An 18137-nucleotide genomic window follows, 5' to 3' on the forward strand; every position below is an offset into this window, starting at 1 on the left:
TTTTTGCTTCTTTATGGTAGGTGTATTGAACAAAATAAGAAAATATATATACACACAATATAAATAACATTGACTAATTTACTTTCTAATTTGTGTCTTGAAGTTAATTCTTAATTCGAGCATTATTTTGCACCAAAACCTTATGCAATATGCAAATGTACTATGGTTCTGTTAAACACCTAAAAAGTACCATGGCATTGCTAAAATACTTAAGACTTTTTTAGAAGTCATATATGATCACACACCGATCAGGTGAAGTTATTAACACTTATTGTCTCTTCATAGTCGGTGGGATATATTAGGCAGCAAGTGAACATTTTGTCCTCAAAGTTGATGCAGGAAAAATGGGCAAGCATAAAGAATTTAAGCGGGTTTAACAAAAGCCAAATTGTGACGGCTAGACGACAGAGCATCTCCAAAACTGCAGCTCTTGTGGGGTGTTTCCAGTCTGCAGTGGTCAGTATCTATCAAAAGTGCTCCAAGGAAGGAACAGTGCTGAACCGGAGACAGGGTCATGGGCGGCCAAGGCTCATTGATGCACGTGGGGATCGAAGGCTGGCCCGTGTGGTCCGATCAAACAGACGAGCTACTGGAGCTCAAATTGCTCAAGAAGTTAATGCAGGTTCTGGGTGTCAGAATACACATGCCCATGCTGACCCCTCTCCACCGCCAAAAGCACCAACATTGAGAATCAGAGCTGGAGTCTGGACCAGAGTAATAGAAGAAGGTGGCCTGGTCTGATGAATCGTGTTTTCCACGTGCGTGTACCTGCGGGAACACATGGCACCAGGATGCACTATGGGAAGAAGGCGAGCTGGTGGAGGTAGTGTGATGGAGGCCACCGTTTCCTCGGGAGAGCCCCAGCCAGTAGCTCGCTTTCTCTGCCTTTTTGTCATAATATTTCATGACTTGTTATTATTTTCACTCTTTACCATTACTGTAATACATTAGGCTTATATCAAAACATAAATATATAATTAAAAGTTTTGCAGTATGGTAATTATAATTAATTATAATGCAAATATTATATAATTTAAGTGACAGTAAAACTGTGATATATGGTATTAATATTGTTTGTTACAGTATTGCATTTATTGTCCCAACTTATAGTCTAATGTTTTCATTCACTTATGCTTCCACTATATAAGTCAGTGGATAAAACCTTCTGAATATATGATTATGGTAAGTTTGAAAACACTTCAAAAGTACCACGATAATACCAAGGTATATTTTAAAGTACAGGATTACCACCCTCATTCCACAACTGTACCACCCGACTGCCACCTGCTTTTCTTTTGCTTTCTTTCTTTTTTTGTAATTGTAAAGGTTTGGTACCAAAAAGTATGTTTGGGGTATGGTGTGCTACTTGTAGCCTACTATGGGAGTATGGGATTATTCTGGGAAGAGCTTTCCAGTCACTCTACCATGTAAATACTATGAATTTCAATGATGCATCACTGACTGTGGTATTACCACAGTATTGTAGACTTATTCTAAACATTTTAGGTTTGTACGTCAGTAAACTTTGATGGATGAATAGAGTACAGTGCACCTTCTAAACATCTTTTATCAGATAAATGACAGACGGACAGACCTGCCAAACAAGAGGAGAGTTTGAAAGAATCTCGTGTGCGTGACGTCACAGCCCACGTCAGCACCTTGCGGAAATAACGCTGAACGAGAGCAGGTCGATCGGAACCAGTACTCCGAGATGTTTTCATACTCGAATAGAGAGTTTCAGATCTAAATTAACGCATCGTTAATTAGGTACGCCACTAGTTGAGTTAGTGCCCTTGTTTTCCCATCCGGTGCCGGTTCCGGTTAACAGGCGCAACAGGAAAAAGAGGGACAAAATGTCCCTGTTCCAGTCAGCGCTCGATTTCCTGGCCGGGCCTGGCGGATCCATCGGCGCCGCAAGCCGGGATCAGAACGACTTCGTCGGGCAGGTGGTGGAGCTCGGAGAGCTGAAGATCCGGATCAAACGAGTCATTGCGGAAGGTAAAAGCTTCATTCAAAATAGCATCAGGCTAGTCATGCTAACCTGTGATTATGCTACAAACATGTATTTTATTTAAAATAGCTTTGAATTTAACTGTAGAATGGCAGTGATATATTATTATTCACATTTACAAATACTGACTTAAGTGTATATGTGTGTATTTAGGAATTTAGTGTAATGACAGTGGACTAAAACTAGCTGGCTAAGTTGTTAGCAAGTCACTTGACTCTGATACACCTGACATGAACCCCGATATTTCATATGCTCATCTGTATGTTATTGAGGCATTCAGATATATGGATATAGTCATTCAATAGCATATCTATATAAATTGCCACTTAAATAATAGTTCATAAATTGATAGTCCGTAAGTCTCGGTAAATGGTATGTTTTATTAGTGGTCTCTCTCATCCCTTTAAAAAAGTACTATAATAGGAGCATTTAGTGCTATGGAACATTGGAATGGTACTGAATTTCACAAATTTATATCATAGTCATAGTAATTCGGCACTTATTTCTATAAAGTAATGTGTGTGTGTCATATGTCACATTTTATAAGAATTTGTGTCTATTTGTTTCTTGAATGTACACATAGGCTACATGCAAAATTATTTTTAAATGGCAATCTCAGTGAGTATCCTTGCAATGTCATAAACACAGTTGTTCGTGGCTTATGTGAATGTAAACTATTGAGGGGCCCTATCATGATACTGACCGTGCATTTGGATTTAAAGTGACAGCAGCCTTATATTCCTGCTGCAGTGTGGCATTAATGAAACATCAGAATACAAAGAGACAATAACGTTTGTAGCTTTTAGGGATGGCTCGATACCACAATTTTGGCTTCGGTACGGTACCACAATCTAATACCGAAGTACCGATATTAAATCGATACCACAAGGTCTGATATTAGCGCGGGTATATTGCACGCAAATGAGAACAATTATGCAAGTTTTGAGTTTATAAAGTGGGAAAATACCACAAATTTTTATTAGTTAATTAATCAGCAAAGCTTATCACATCAAATCAGTCATTTGAAAACTTTCTTGTGAGAAATAATTTCAGCAAAAATCTCCCAAAATTAGCAAATTGCTTCTGGTTTCAAAAGACATCGCACTACACTAAAGCAATCTGCATAATCCGATTCAACATTTCACGCTCGTCTCGGGATGGAGAACGGAAATCATTTGAACACGCAAGAGATTTTATAGCATTTTGTAATAACAGTTACAGGAGATATGAGCTCATACAACACACACACACACGCCTGTCACTTAGTCACGCTCGCACATTACACATTAAGTTTCCTTAAACAGTCAAATACACAGAATTATGTACAAATGTCCGTCTTTAGTGAGTATTCACATAAACACAGGCGGTTGTGTCTAACGCGAATGTAAATAGTGCAATAGTACGCGTGCAAATATAATGAGATCTAAATGTCATTGGTTGAAACGAACGCTGGAGATTGTGATATTCGATCTTATATTAGGCTATGTGTGTGCGTTGATCAGTGTAAAAAAGAAAATAAATGTCTAAATGAGATGGTTTGAATGATTCACTGACCTGTCGATCTCTTAAGAAGTCTTAAAGTCAGGATAGTGACAGATGCTTCTTGGCTAGGTTTGATGGTTCTTCATCAGTTTTATAAGCAAAGTCATTACAAATTTCACTTCTACTCCTCTCTTTATTAATTCGTTTTGGGCATCTTGAGTGAGATTCAACTGCTTTTTGTTCGTCTATATTGTTGTCACATTTGCCGGTTGTTTCGGGTCAGTTTGGGTAGCGCGCTGCCATCTAGCGGTGAACTTCGGAAAAGCAGCATATACCGAAATGTGCCAAATCATGATATCGTACCGTTTTAAATAAAATATATACCGGTATTTTTCCAGTACCGGTATACCGCGCATCCCTAGTAGCTTTAAATGTGCAATATGTAGTATTTTTGCAGTAAAATATCCAAAAGACACCAGGCCGGTGTTATATATTTTGTTCAGTTGAGTTCTTACAATATCGCAAATGTTTCCAACTATTTGTAAATTGTGAGAAAATTGCTATTTTAACCAAGGAGCCGGGACATCTGAGGGAGTCGCCTGTCAGTGGCGTCATATCTGCGTTACCCTGAGTTTCTGTTTTATTCTGCAGAAGCGCTTTTCTCTTAGCAGTGTGAACGAGTGTCACAGCAGCCGCTGAGCATACGCACAGAGTAACGTCATAACATCATTTTAAACATGCACTTAAATGTATCTAATATGATAAAAAGAGCTGCATCACCTCATACCAATGACCGGAAAAGCAGAAATAGTGCGCGCGCCCGGCGACTGTGTTCCGTCCCGACATAATAAAAGTCCCGGTACTCGCGAGCCGTGTGTTGGCATAACAATCACTCAAGCAGCCGTGCTCAGCTCCACAACACTCGGTCCTGCTCTGCTTCACACTACAGTAACGTTAATAACCGCATTCATGAACATGATTTCTGCCTGAGTCCTATTTTCCACTGGCTGTGAGGTGAAGACCACATGTCCCAAGATGCTGCGCTCAAACTTGGCGTCATCAAACTACCCCTTTGTTTAGAATAGGTGCCCTCCAGTGGACGGAAAGTTGCATAGTGCACCTTTAACAAAGACTAATTATATTTAATTTATGCAGTGAGTACTATGTAGTGTTATTTTTCATTTAATTATTCAATTTCTGTACCGGAATACTGTTAGACTTACACATTAATTAAACAGTGCGTTATGTTTTTCAGGGATCGTTGTTCTATTGTATTTCTCTATGCTTGCAATTTGTTTATGATTTCCTATGCAAACTTTTCTATTAGTATTTGTTTCCAAATAGAGCTATTTAAGTCATCTGGTGATATTTTCATATTGCCAAAAATTTTCCAGTAACTTTCTAATAATGTCAGTCTATAGTGTGTATGAATTTTAAATTGTTTTTGTTTCTGAAAGAAGTCTCTTATGCTCACCAAGGCTGCATTTATTTGATATAATAGAGTAAAACTGTTCTGATATTTCATATACTACTATTTAAAATACTGAATTGTCAGCATCATTACTGCAGTCTTCAGTCACATGGTCCTTCAGAAATCATTCTAATATGCTGATTTGCTGCTCAAGAAACATTTCTAATTATTATCAATGCTGAAAACAGTTGTGAATATAAAGTTCAAAAGAACCACATTTATTTGACATAGAAGTCTTTTGTAACATAATAAATGTCTTTACTGTCACATTTCATAAAATGATTGTGCCCTTGATATATACAAGTTGTTTATTCATAAATTGTGTATTTTGCTCAGGCCTTTTGAAATCTGTTGGATTATGGCAGTAAAATCAGTGTATGTCCATAACTCCTCTCATATAACTGGCTCAAGTGTGTTGACATAAACAGGCCTTGAATGGAAACAGAGGGCATTCTGGGTAAACGGGAATGATTTACATGGTGGTGGTGAGGTATAGTGGTTACAGGTCTAGGCCGGTAACCAGAAAGTTGGAAGTTTGAACACTGCAAGTGGTGAACTATATTCATTAACGCCAGGTTCCTGTCATTGTAATGAGTGCGTTGCAAGTTGTTTTGGATGAAAGCATAATTTAAATGACAAAGTATCTGTCTCAGTATTGTTTACATAATAGTTGTAAATTCTTTGTAAGTTCTTTGTATATGACATTTCTGGGCTGTAATGTTGATGAGAAATTGATTTCAGAAAAGGCGTTCTTGAAATGTTTGGGCTCAGTAAACTTCATACCTATAAGCTCTTCTTCTGTTACTGCGTTTTGCACTGTTCTTTGCAATTTTGTAATGCGTGTGAATGTCAGTGCAGTGTAACGTGAAGCTCGAAAGCTTCTTTTGATTCGTGGAGCCTGACTCAGGCCTCCACTGGTATTCATTTACCCATTGCCATGGTTACAGGTCGTTTTGGTCGCTTGAGGATTGTTTCACAAGTGTCCATAAATACCTGCCATTGTCACTTTTGTTCATCTAAAGACATACACACCTGTGATTAGTTGACCTAATACAGTCAGTCAACATCTGCTTATGGAACCTTACTTTCAATATTTTATTTGTTACATATAATGTTCATTTTAATAATCAGAGGTATATTCTCAGATATTTCTATTAAAATGTTTGTGGCGGAACAGAAACATTCTTGAAAGATGTTTCTTATTTTTATATCTTCGCACATAGATTAGCCTAACTGAGATCATTTTTACTTTCTTAATACATGTTACTGGTCATCAGTGTATTCTTTTACAAAGATAAAAAAAATTTGTCTTTGTAATCTTTCATTAATATGTATATTTTAGCTAGTCATTTTTAAGCTATATAAACAAATGTATATATTTATTAGGGGTGTGACGAGCCACCTGTCTCACGAGAACGAGACAAGATTTTTACATGGTATTTTTAAGAAATCTTCAATGATGAAATGCATAGAAAAATAGTTTGGAGGTGCATTTAAAATGTTTTTCTCATCTTGTAATGAATGTCATTTCAGTTCAACTTTCTTTCTATGAATTATCATATGCAGTAAAAGACAACAAGCACTGTAAAGGTTTTGCCAAAAGCTCAACTGACTGGCTTCTCTCCTGTATGATTGTCTCTTCAGACCTTAGACCTGCACATGAGCTTCTTTTGACCTCCTGATTGAACTCCTTCCCACAAATTGATCATAGATATTAAGTGCAAACAATAACCATAATCAAACTTGTCAATATTCAAAGTCCAAATAGAGACCAGCTTTTTCTTCAAGCATGATACAGAGCAAGCATGATACATTATATATTATATACGATATGATCATATGTATTAGGTCTGGCTCGCAGTCTCCACTCTAATTCATCCCAAAGGTGTTCTATCGGGTTGAGGTCAGGACCCTGTGCAGGTCAGTCCAGTTCCTCCACACCAAAACTCCCTCATCCATGTCTTTATGGACCGACGCTTTGTGCACTGGTGTGCAGTCATGTTGGAACTGGAAGGGGCCTTCCCCAAACTGTTACCACAAAGCTGGGAGTATGAAATTGCCCAAAATGTATTGGTATGCTGAAGCATTAAGAGTTCCTTTCACTGGAACTGGAACTACCCCTGAAAAACAACCCCACACCATAATCCCCTTTCCACCAAACTTTCCACTTGCTTTCCACCACTGCATCCAACACTTTGCATTGCACTTGGAGATGTAAGGCTTGGAAGAGCTGCTAGGCCATGGAAACCCATTCCATAAAGCTCTCTACACACTGATCTTGACCTAATCTGAAGGCCACACAAAGTTTGGAGGTCTGTAGCTATTGACCCTGCAGAAAGTTTGCGACTTCTGCACACTGTACACCCAATTGGACCCCGCTCCGTGATTTTACGTGGCCTAACACTTTTGGCTAAAGCACTATTCGCACGGAATTAGTATTATCTAGGGACCTCTGTGATTTAGAAAACACCCTCTCACATCTGAGTTTTGCGTGGCACATTCGCACGGGATAAGCAAAGCCTGTGATTTTACTTGAATTTACTGACTTCTCCCGGATATGATGTCAAGACTTCGTTATAGATATAGCTGTATGAAATCATAAACAGGTATCAATATCGTTTTGATTATTTTATAGTAATAAATAAACATAATTTCGTTCAGTTAGCGAACAGACGCCATGAACTGAGCTCAGACCAGCGGCAGGAGTCAGATTTCATTTATCACGAGTGAGAAGCTGAATATATATAGGCTACGGCGGAAGATTCAGTTTCAAAACTAAATGTAAAAGCACCTATTTAAACAAGCTTGTCATTGTACTGTACTGTTCTGTTCTGTTTTTCATTAAGAACAGTATTGATGTTAGTATTAAACACACCATTCAATCAGATTACTCCCAAATTGATACTCATTCTAAAGTGAAAGTATAATCCGTGCGGGCGCGGCTGCACAGGAATTCGTAACGGTGCGCATTTTGAATGCAGAATTTATTCTTCGTGAAAGATAAAGATAGAAATGCTCACAGGAAGAAAAAAAAAGCTTGCCAAAATTATATACGATCCGCCTAATCCTGTCGAAATCACAGAGATGTCGATTCGGACGGGACTACTATTATCACAGGACCTCAGTGTTCGGCGAAATATGGTAGGTCATTTAAGGGGGAATTTTTACTTTACAAATTAGAGACATGGCCGATTCGCATGGGATTAAGATCACAGACATTCTCTGCAATTATTACAAATCACCAGAGGTCCCCAGATAATACTAGTCCCGTGCGATTGGGGCTTTTAAGTGGCTGTTGTTCCCAATTGCTTCCACTTTGTTATAATACCACTAACAGTTGAACATGGAATATTTAGTAGTGAGGAAATTTCACAAATGGCATCCTATCGCATTTCCACACTTGACTTCACTGAGCTCCTGAGAGCGACCCATTCGTTCACAAATGTTTGTAGAAGCATTGCATGCCAAGGTGCGTGATTTTATACAACTGTGGCCATGGAAATGATTGACACACCTGAATTCAATGATTTAGAGGGGTGTCCCAATACTTCTGGCAATATAGTGTATATTGTTCCATCTTTTAAATTACTTGCATTTTTAAACTCGCCATGAAATCAAAATTGATCATTCTTATTTATGTACTATTTTAGTATTTATTATAAAATATTTATCTGTGCACTTCATTATTTTTTTAAATTCATGTTCTCGCAATCTTCTCTACCTGTTATGTGCTATGGCGCGAGGGCCAAGCTCCATCTTACATCTTTTCTCACTTCAGAAGCTGTTTCGATTTGATATACAAAGGGCTGGGCGATATGGCCCAAAAAATGATCACAATATAATTTTCCATATCAGTCGATATCGTTAAATATCACGATAAATGTAAAATATTTATTTCTTTAAAGTTTAAAGGCATATTTTTGCTCCTGAGTGAAAGATGTAGAAAACAGACAGTTGACTGTGGTATTAAAGTATCCTTTATTGTCAAAACATAAACACTTCCCAAACAGCTGAACAGAACAAAACTGAGGTAGATTTATTTATTAAAATCTTAACTTTTACTTATTCATACTTTTCAGTAATTCAATATTGGGTCTATTGGTAAATGGCACATTTGAAATTTACTTTTGAAACATTCCATGTTATTTATTTTTTTAAGATTATGTACTTTTAAAAATCAGTTCTATTTAGTTTTTAAATTTCTGCCATATCATTTCAGTTAGCTAGATGTTTTTAAATGAATGCTGTGCAATAAGATAAAGATCCTATCAGTGGTTCATAAATGTTGTGTTGTCGTAGCTGTAGTCGTGATGAGTTAATTCCTTGTGTGTCTGTTTGTTGAATAATGATTGCTGAAGGGAGACTTTTTTTCTTTTCTTTTCTTTGTGAATGTTGCAAATGTACTCTGGAATACTGACTCATTCATCTGTTGAGGGTTTTATAATGTGTCATTAATTACTGACTCATGTGCCGGCTGATTGTGTAGAGTAGTCTACTTGTCTTTTCGGAAATCAGCTCTCTGTCTCGTGTCCTGTTTGTGCAATTCCAAGTCAGCATAAAATTCAGATTGGTGTCATCACAGTGAACCTAAAATAAACATTGATGCAATGTTCCCTTTCTTTATAGGTGGCTTTGCGTTTGTGTATGAAGCGCAGGATTTGGGCAGCAGTAAGGACTATGCGCTCAAGGTATGATGACCTCGTCACACGTAAAATATGTTAACGTTCAGATTGTTTCAGATAACCTCAAAAATGACTGCCATTATATGTGCTAAAGAAGTTCAATATAGCAGTGAATGAATATTTACCAATATTTATCCCCCTGTAAAATATATATTTTTAAAAATCTTTACTTAAGCATTTTTTTTTTGTTGCTATTAACGATCATATAACAGTGTTGTTATTATAAACTTAGACTATTACTTTTAATGGTATTATTACCGGTACTTTTTTAAATCAATAAAAAATCTTTGGTAATTGAAATGATGAAATAAAATAAATATTAGAATTAAACTTAAAAAACTTAAACCTAAATTAGAAATGTTCTCTTGGCAACTAACTGAAATAAGTTAGTACTATCATTACTATAAAATTAATTAAAGCAAAATATTTATATTAAAATAAGAAGAAATTAAAAATATTTTAAAAAGAAGTTGTGGTTTATTTACTAGTTTGTATGTTTGTGTGCAGAGACTTCTCTCCAATGAAGAGGAAAAGAACAAGGCCATCATTCAGGAAGTCTGCTTTATGGTAATAACTAAACAGCTTTGTTTAAACAAATTGACTACATTTATTACACAATGTCCTAACTAGGCACAGCTTTTTCATGCCTAGTTAGATGAAGATGTTGCTGGCTAAAGCATCTCTTGCATTTTTCTTTCACCAGTTTGTAAAAAAAGAGCATTACCCAGTAAATCAAGACCTTTCTAAACACTGTGCTTCTCCATATTCACTGTGTAGAAAAAGCTCTCTGGTCACCCCAACGTCGTTCAGTTCTGCTCCGCTGCGTCCATCAGTAAAGAAGAGTCGGACACGGGCCAGGCTGAGTTCCTCATCCTCACAGAGCTCTGTAGAGGTATGAACACATCATCACATACACATCTCGTTAAAGGGTGTGTTAGTAATATGCACCTATAAACCACCTTAATGGCAAATGAATTGATGTATCAAATTCAAGTCACACTTTAAGAAAATGTAATTGTTATTTGCAGATATCAAACTGCAAAAGGGGGTTGAGTCTGAACACCGGTAACACTGGAAACACAGACTATCGTAGCAAGCCTAGCCTGCACATGTACTCTGTTAGCCCTTTGCTGCGTACGATCACACCGGTGTGATTAGAACCGTCAGTGCATCACATGATTAACTGCTAAATTCAAATGTGCTTTTGCGCTTTGGCTGGCTCAGAGCATATAAGCTTTGTTTTAGGTTTTAGACATTTAAATGCAAATAAGTATCAGCATAATACATTTATAGTTTGTAAAATACACACTGATGTCTATGGAAGTGGCAATAACAATCTATTCAAATATAAATGTGAGCCAACAAGCTTGTGAATATTTTGAATAAAAAAAGGAAATAAAAGTGATCCTACATAAAAGCCATACATCTGTCATACAGCGATATTGTGGCTGAGGTGTCACGTGACAAGCATGAAATATATATATATATATACACTAGCCTAAATAATATTATTTTGGTAATGTTTTCATTTAATTTTATGCTTGTTGGAAACAATGTTCAGATTAAAATATTTTGCAAATATCAAGCTTATAGTCACTGTCAATCTTTATATTGATGCAGAACCTGCATATACAAATTAAGAGAACGTTCAACATGCAAGGTAATTATGATTAATATAAAAAAGGGGCGCTACCCAATTGTAATGCGACAAGTGGGAAGAATGAGCCTAGAGTCCACTAAAAAAAATATCACAAGTATTTTTTTTAAATATACAAATTGGAACATAATATACATTTTATATAAATTGCAGTATTTTTAAAAGCTTTTTAAAATAACTTTTCTCTCCATTTCTTCTATTCTCTTGCTTGCTTCCTAATCTAGTTGTCTAATAAACCTGGCGTTACAAATATTGTTGGTTCTTTGATAAATGCTTTTGTTCCTCTTTTGTAAGTTGTTTTTTTAAAGCTCCTGTTAAATGTGGAAAATATAAATAAATGTTAATGTAAAGAGATCATGGCATTAATCATGATTTAACTGACTTTAACAGAGTTTGGTTTTAGTTACTGGATGATCACTGATTTGCATCTAAACTCATGTATCTTCAGTTTTTATAAACGCGAAAGGGAAACTCTTGACTGACTTAACACATTCCACTCTCTCCTTCTGACTTTCTGGCACTGGCATTGGTTTCCTGTGTAAACGTTGACCTCCACCCTCTGTTTCCTGCAGGCCAGCTGGTTGATTTTGTGAAGAAGGTGGAGCAGAAAGGACCCATGTCATGTGACACAGTGCTGAAGATCTTTTACCAGTCATGCCGTGCTGTGCAGCACATGCACAAACAGTCTCCACCAATCATACATCGTGACTTGAAGGTGAGGCTCCTCCCTCTTTCAGACTGCAGGCTGAATCCTTGAATAATGATTTATTTACAGAACATCAAAGTGAGATATGAACAAAGACGTGTTTATTTATTAGGTTATTTATAATAAGACTTATTAAAGCATTGGGGTGAATTGCTTCGAAACATATTTTGACGCTAAAATCTAGAAGTGTTTTGTATTAGAAAATTGTAACTTTATTTTAATGACAATTTCAGTTAATAAGTACATTTTAATTTTATAATAATAATAATATTTTTAATTACATTAATTATTTATTTATTTGTATATTTTTTGCCATTCATATATTCTCTGGAGTTGATTTTTATTACAGATTTTTTTGTTGATTTATAATAATTTTTGTAAATTTAATTTAAATAAAATGTTTAAATCTAAATAAGCATTATGCAGTACAATGAATACTACGATAGTTTTTTGTATATATATTGGTGACACATTGCTTTAATAGTATGCAAAACAATGTGTATTCTCTTTTGAGCTGTGCCAAATGATTAAGTAAATTGTTTGATAATTATTTCTTCTCTGTAGATCGAGAACTTGTTGATCAGTCACCAGGGCACCATGAAGCTGTGTGACTTTGGCAGCGCCACTACCGTGGCACATTACCCAGACTACAGTTGGTCTGCTCATAAGAGATCTATGGTGGAAGATGAGGTAAGAAATGCAAAACATGAATCATCATCATCGCCATGAACCCATCCAGCTTTATGCTATATAAATATTAGTACCAGTTTAACATCGTTCATGACATCCTTGTCCTCTGGTTGGTTCATTTTGCTATAGACTGTGATTTATGGATTGTCACAATAATTGTGGAAATGATAACATTATGTGGCCAGAGAGAAATATTTTGCGGTGATTGTATTAAAATCTCTGGCTATTTCCCGTGGAAGCCTCTACTGATTTAATTGTTTTGTTGATTAAATTAGTTTGTTTGGTTTCTGCTCCTCTTAAATCAGTTATTGGTAATAAATTGAAACCCACGCAGTGCATAAAACCTGCCATTTCTCTACACATGAATGTCTTTTTTTGCTTCTTCAATTTTTTTGCTACTTTGCATTGTGCATTTTTGTAAGAACCCAATGAGGACCCATTTTTAGCATTTTGCAAGCTTTTTTTTCTGTAGTGTTTTGTTGTTTAGTTTTTTATATGCACAGTACATAGATGTTGTGTTCTGTAGTGGAATATAAGAATTTAATAATTTGATTCCACATGGATGCTTTAATTTATTTGCAATAAAAACATTAAAGGTGCACTATGTAGTATTTTTGCAGTAAAATATCCCAAAACCGCTAGGCTGGTGTTAAATATTTTTTTCAGTTGAGTACTTGCAATATCCCAAATGTTTCCAACTATTTGTAATTTGTGAGAAAATTGCTATTTTAACTAAGGACCGGGACGTTTCAGCATAGCGTCTGAGGAAATCACCTGTCAATTGCCTAATATCTGCGCTACCCTCGGGTTTTACTTGGCAGGAGCTCTTTACTCTTAGCAGAACGCACGGAGTAACGTCATAACATCATTTTCAACACGCCTAAATGTATCTAATATGATAAACAGAGCTGCATTACCTCATAATCATAACCGGAAGAGCGGAAATGGTGCGGGCGCCCGGCGAATGTGTCCCGTCCCGTCATAATAAAAGTCCCGGTGTTCGCGAGGCGGGTATTTGTGTAACAATCGCTCCAGCAGCCGTGCTCAGCTCCACAACACTCGGTCCTGCTCTGCTTCACACTACAGTAACGTTAATAACCGCATCCATGAACATGATTTCTCCCCATGTCCTATTTTCCACCGGCTGTGAGGTGAAGACCACATGTCCCAAGATGCTGCGCTCAAACTTTGCGTCATCAAACTACGCATTTGTTTTGAATAGGCGACCTCTAGTGGACGGAAAGTTGCATAGTGCACCTTTAATGTTACAAAAAATGCTTTTAAATAATAATTCAAATACATGCTGAACTTTTTATTCCTCAAAGAATCCTAAAAAATATTGATCTTTTAACACAAAGGCCACTTAAACATAAATCATTTCTCTTTTATTTTTATTTTTTATTCTCTGTTCTCTGTGTCTCTCAGATCACTAGAAACACGACTCCAGCGTACAGGACACCAGAGATGATTGACCTGTATTCCAACTACCCAATAAATGAGAAACAAGACATATGGGTGAGTTAGTTCATGAGTAAGAACAGTTAGGACTGAATGGTTGGAAAAATAAGAAGTCTGAAAAGGAAAGATGATTTAGAGACAAAACAAGTTGATGCAAAGTTTTAATAAAAGATTACAAAGGTTTGTAACACAGTGTAACACACTCTCTTTTTTTTTTATTTCTCTGCAGTTATTGTAAGTTGTGTTTTTAAAGAGTCTTTGTTCCCTATAGGCTCTGGGCTGCATCCTGTACCTGCTTTGTTTTAAGCAGCACCCGTTTGAAGAGGGAGCCAAACTCCAGATAGTAAACGGCAAATACAACATTCCACAAAATGACACCAAGTACACAGTTTTTCATCAACTCATCCGTAAGTATCCCACAGGCAGCTAACTGCATTCCCTCTTCCCGAACTCTTTCCTACTTCATACAGTCATTTTGGTCGTGAATGCAATTGCATGAAAAAAAAGCCTTGTGTGTTTGTTCCAGGATCTATGTTGAAAATCAATCCAGAGGAGCGATTGTCCATCGGTGAGCTTGTTAACCAACTGCAGGAGATCGCTGCAGCCAGGAACGTCAACCCCAAATCTCCCATTACTGAGGTACTGAAGGTCTCTTAGATCAAGTCTTTACTAGTCATTCATAGGTTGCTAAATATGTGATGCAGGAGTTTATAATGGTCAACCAAAATGGCTTTTTAAAAATCAAATCACCTGTTCTGTTAATCTGCCAAGCCGACACAGTTATTATAATTTAGCTAGATTGATTAATCTGTCAGTATTTAGTCATTCTGAGATCAGCCGATAACTGTATCCACTTTGCAGATTAACCAAGGGCCCTATTTTAACGATCTGAGCACATGGACTGAAGTCCATGGTGCAGGTCCTCTTGTGCTAGTTTAACAATGAAAAAAAAACGCTCTGCTCTAGATGCATGGTCTAAAAGAGTTGTACCTAGTGTCTCAATGAGTCATGGGTGTGTTTTAGGCATAACGTGCAATAAACCTAGCAGTCTCATCTCCTATTCCCTTTAAAAGCCAGTTGTGCTCGCATCATGCCGGGTACGCTATTTACATGTCGGAATTTGCGAGTGGAAAGACTAAGCGCTTTTGAGAGGATTCCTTTTATTTTTAAAATTTAAAATGTTTGTGTGCTGCTGCGCGTCCCTGTGTGTGTAATGAGCAGTGTAGGCGCAGTTGTGCACCTGCATATAGGCTCATATTACTAACACACCCTTTAAATAACAGTGTGCTATTGACCAGGTGTTTGTTGGTCAATGGTGCAGTCATTTTCCGTTGCCCTAAAATAGCAACACACCAACAATGCGCCTGAACACACTTGGTTTTCAGACCGGCACACCCAAGATGGGCGCGAGTGCATTTGCTATTTAAACAGTGTGGTGCTGGACATGAAAATCTTTACTCTGTCAGGCTGAAACTCGCATTGTGCCAGGTGTATGATGGGGACCTTCTTGCGTTTTTACTGATCAGATGATTTGTTAAAACGGTTCTATTTACACTTGGCCATACGAATATAAATCCGATCTTCAATTCCCGTGCTATATGCAAATTTAATGGAGTTCACATCGACGAAAGCAACAGATATGAGCTGTATTTTATTTATCATCAGCTAATTTCAAGATCAAAGACCGCAATAGGAGAGAGAGCGGCATCAACACTGGTAAGATCATTTAGTCTCACTACTTTTAATGAAGACTATTGTGTGTTGAGCGTCTGCAGCATTCATTTGCGGCAGTTTGTCATAATTGGCTACAGCATGTTATATAGCCTATAACATGCTCTCACGCGTTTATTTCTTTTACATTTTTGAGAGGAATAAATATTTACATATTCGTAAATATTTCACATGTGATTTCAACAACCAGATGAATTTACACTTTCATTCATTCACAACCTCCTGAAGTGGTTTGAGTCCGTCTCGAAAGCGTCTCTGAGGGGGTTTACACCTGGTCTTTTCACGATCGCATAGCTATCCGATCAGAGAAAACGCATGAAGTGGCCAGGTGTAAAACAGGCCTCAAGATGTAAGCTTATGTCAGTTATACATATATATGTAGTGCTGTCAAACGATTAATCGCATCCAAAATAAAAGTTTTTTTACATAATGTGTGTACTGTCACTGTTTATTATGTATATATGAGGGTTTTTTATTTATATATAACATATTGATATTTATATACGGTATATACATGAAAATATTTCTTAAATATGTGTGTGTCCAAATGTGTATGTGCGCACACATTATGTAAACACAAACTTTTATTTTGTATGCGATTAATCATATTACATCTAACTCCATTACAAACATTTAATATTCTGTGTACATTTAAAATATACGAATAATTTGCAGTCATTCAGTTATTGCAAGTAGTATGTGTGTGTATATATGTGAAATCAAAAATCGCCCTCTGGACTCAATATATCAGCATGAGCTATTGAAAAAGCCACTGTCAATTCATCTTGATTTTAGTAAACTCTCCTTCCGAGCTTCTGTTTGATCACCAGACGGGTTCGGTTGGTTGAATGAGGCTCTTTTGGTGCTTTATTTGAAACAGACCTCTCATTCTTTCACACTCCGACATGCGCGCACACACACATGCTGAGACGGGCAGAGTCTCACATACTGATCGCAACTCTCTGAAGGGCCATTTAGAGACGCCGCCACTCTCTTCCTTTCGAGTTCTGTCCTTCTTTCCTTTCCTCCCTCCATGACCTCCTGGAGACAAAGGAGCATTCTCATCCCTCTTTTTCTCTCTGACCTAATGGCCACTGATCTCACTACATAAGACAGAAACAGGACTGGTAAACAAGTGGGTGGACAAGAAAAGGATTGGGCTGTGGATTAATAATGATGCATGCGTATGATCTAGTTAAGAGCGTCCATACAGCATTTGAATGAGTGTTTGCTTACAGAAGTCAGTGTTATGGTCCTATGTGCACACATGGTGGAGAGGGCGGCTTTAGATGCATCTGATCTGGGTTAAGAAGGGGTTTCTCTCTGGATTAAAGTGATTACCACCAACAGCCAAGCAGAGAGAGAGAGAGACAGAGTCATCCTGATGTTCTGCAATCACTGACTAGCGTTCAGATCCATAAATATTCTGGAGTCTGGGTTCCTGCTTTTCTCCTGATGTGTGTGTGCATCGGACTGTTGTCCAGATGAGTCTGTTAAGTTCTTACTACTGTCTGAAGTCTGTGTATGACGGCTATGAATCCCTACAGCTCCTGGAGCAGAACGGAGGTTTCGGGAACAACAGCGCGCAGCTTCCTTCTCAGATCAACAACATCAACAACGCCGGTGAGTTCTGCGTTCAACTCCTCTTCTTTTTTTCTAGGTTTATGTAGATTTGACATGTGGCTGCGTCCTCCTCATTCAGATGTCATTCCCTGTGTGTAACTGATGTGATCTGTTCTCTGGAGTGATTTCACAGACTGTGCTGTTCGATCTTATCCTGTCGTACGATCTGTTGATGCACTGACCTCCGGTGTTTAGATGCATTACATGTGGCAAGTTTCTCTTTTTTGTGATGGCGCTTTACATTTTCAGTTCTTTAACATGCATATAGTTAGTTCATTATTTTAGTTGGTATATTTATTTTATATATGTTAACTTGGTTATAATTATTCTTGTTAGTTATTATTTTGTTTGTTAATGCTTGTTTGTTTTTTATTTACTTTTTTAGGTCACTTTTTAATGATTGTTTGAGTTATCATTGGTTATTGTTGGTTGTTTTTAGTTTTATATTTGTTAGTTATTGTTATTATTAGTTACTGTGGATTAATTGGTTAGTTATTCTTTAGTTTATTAACGTTGTTTTGACTTTTTTTAGTTAACTTTAGTAACTGTTTGGTTATTAATTTGTGTTTGTTATTTTTCTAGTAATGTTTTAATTGGTTGGTTATTTTTTGTAGTTAGTTTTCTTA

General features: G+C 37.0%; 1 protein-coding gene across 5 annotated transcripts in view; it reads left to right on the forward strand.

Moving 5' to 3' along the window:
- Window positions 1-1644: 1644 nt before the first annotated feature.
- gak (cyclin G associated kinase) overlaps window positions 1645-18137 on the forward strand; it is a 47104-nt gene continuing 30611 nt past the window's right edge. For 3 of the 5 annotated variants that reach the window (XM_067439534.1, XM_067439535.1, XM_067439537.1), the window contains exons 1-11: window positions 1645-1998; window positions 9591-9652; window positions 10154-10213; window positions 10424-10538; window positions 11876-12018; window positions 12574-12699; window positions 14125-14214; window positions 14429-14564; window positions 14684-14796; window positions 15823-15873; window positions 17436-17511. In XM_067439534.1, the coding sequence (XP_067295635.1) occupies window positions 1854-1998; window positions 9591-9652; window positions 10154-10213; window positions 10424-10538; window positions 11876-12018; window positions 12574-12699; window positions 14125-14214; window positions 14429-14564; window positions 14684-14796; window positions 15823-15873; window positions 17436-17511 (1117 nt within the window). In that variant the 5' untranslated portion in view covers window positions 1645-1853. The remainder of the gene's footprint in view (window positions 1999-9590; window positions 9653-10153; window positions 10214-10423; window positions 10539-11875; window positions 12019-12573; window positions 12700-14124; window positions 14215-14428; window positions 14565-14683; window positions 14797-15822; window positions 15874-17435; window positions 17512-18137) is intronic. The other 2 variants (XM_067439536.1, XM_067439538.1) reach the window with 1 other exon arrangement.

Source organism: Pseudorasbora parva, chromosome 3 (genome assembly GCF_024679245.1).
Source record: "Pseudorasbora parva isolate DD20220531a chromosome 3, ASM2467924v1, whole genome shotgun sequence".
NCBI classification, from domain to species: Eukaryota; Metazoa; Chordata; class Actinopteri; order Cypriniformes; family Gobionidae; genus Pseudorasbora; species Pseudorasbora parva.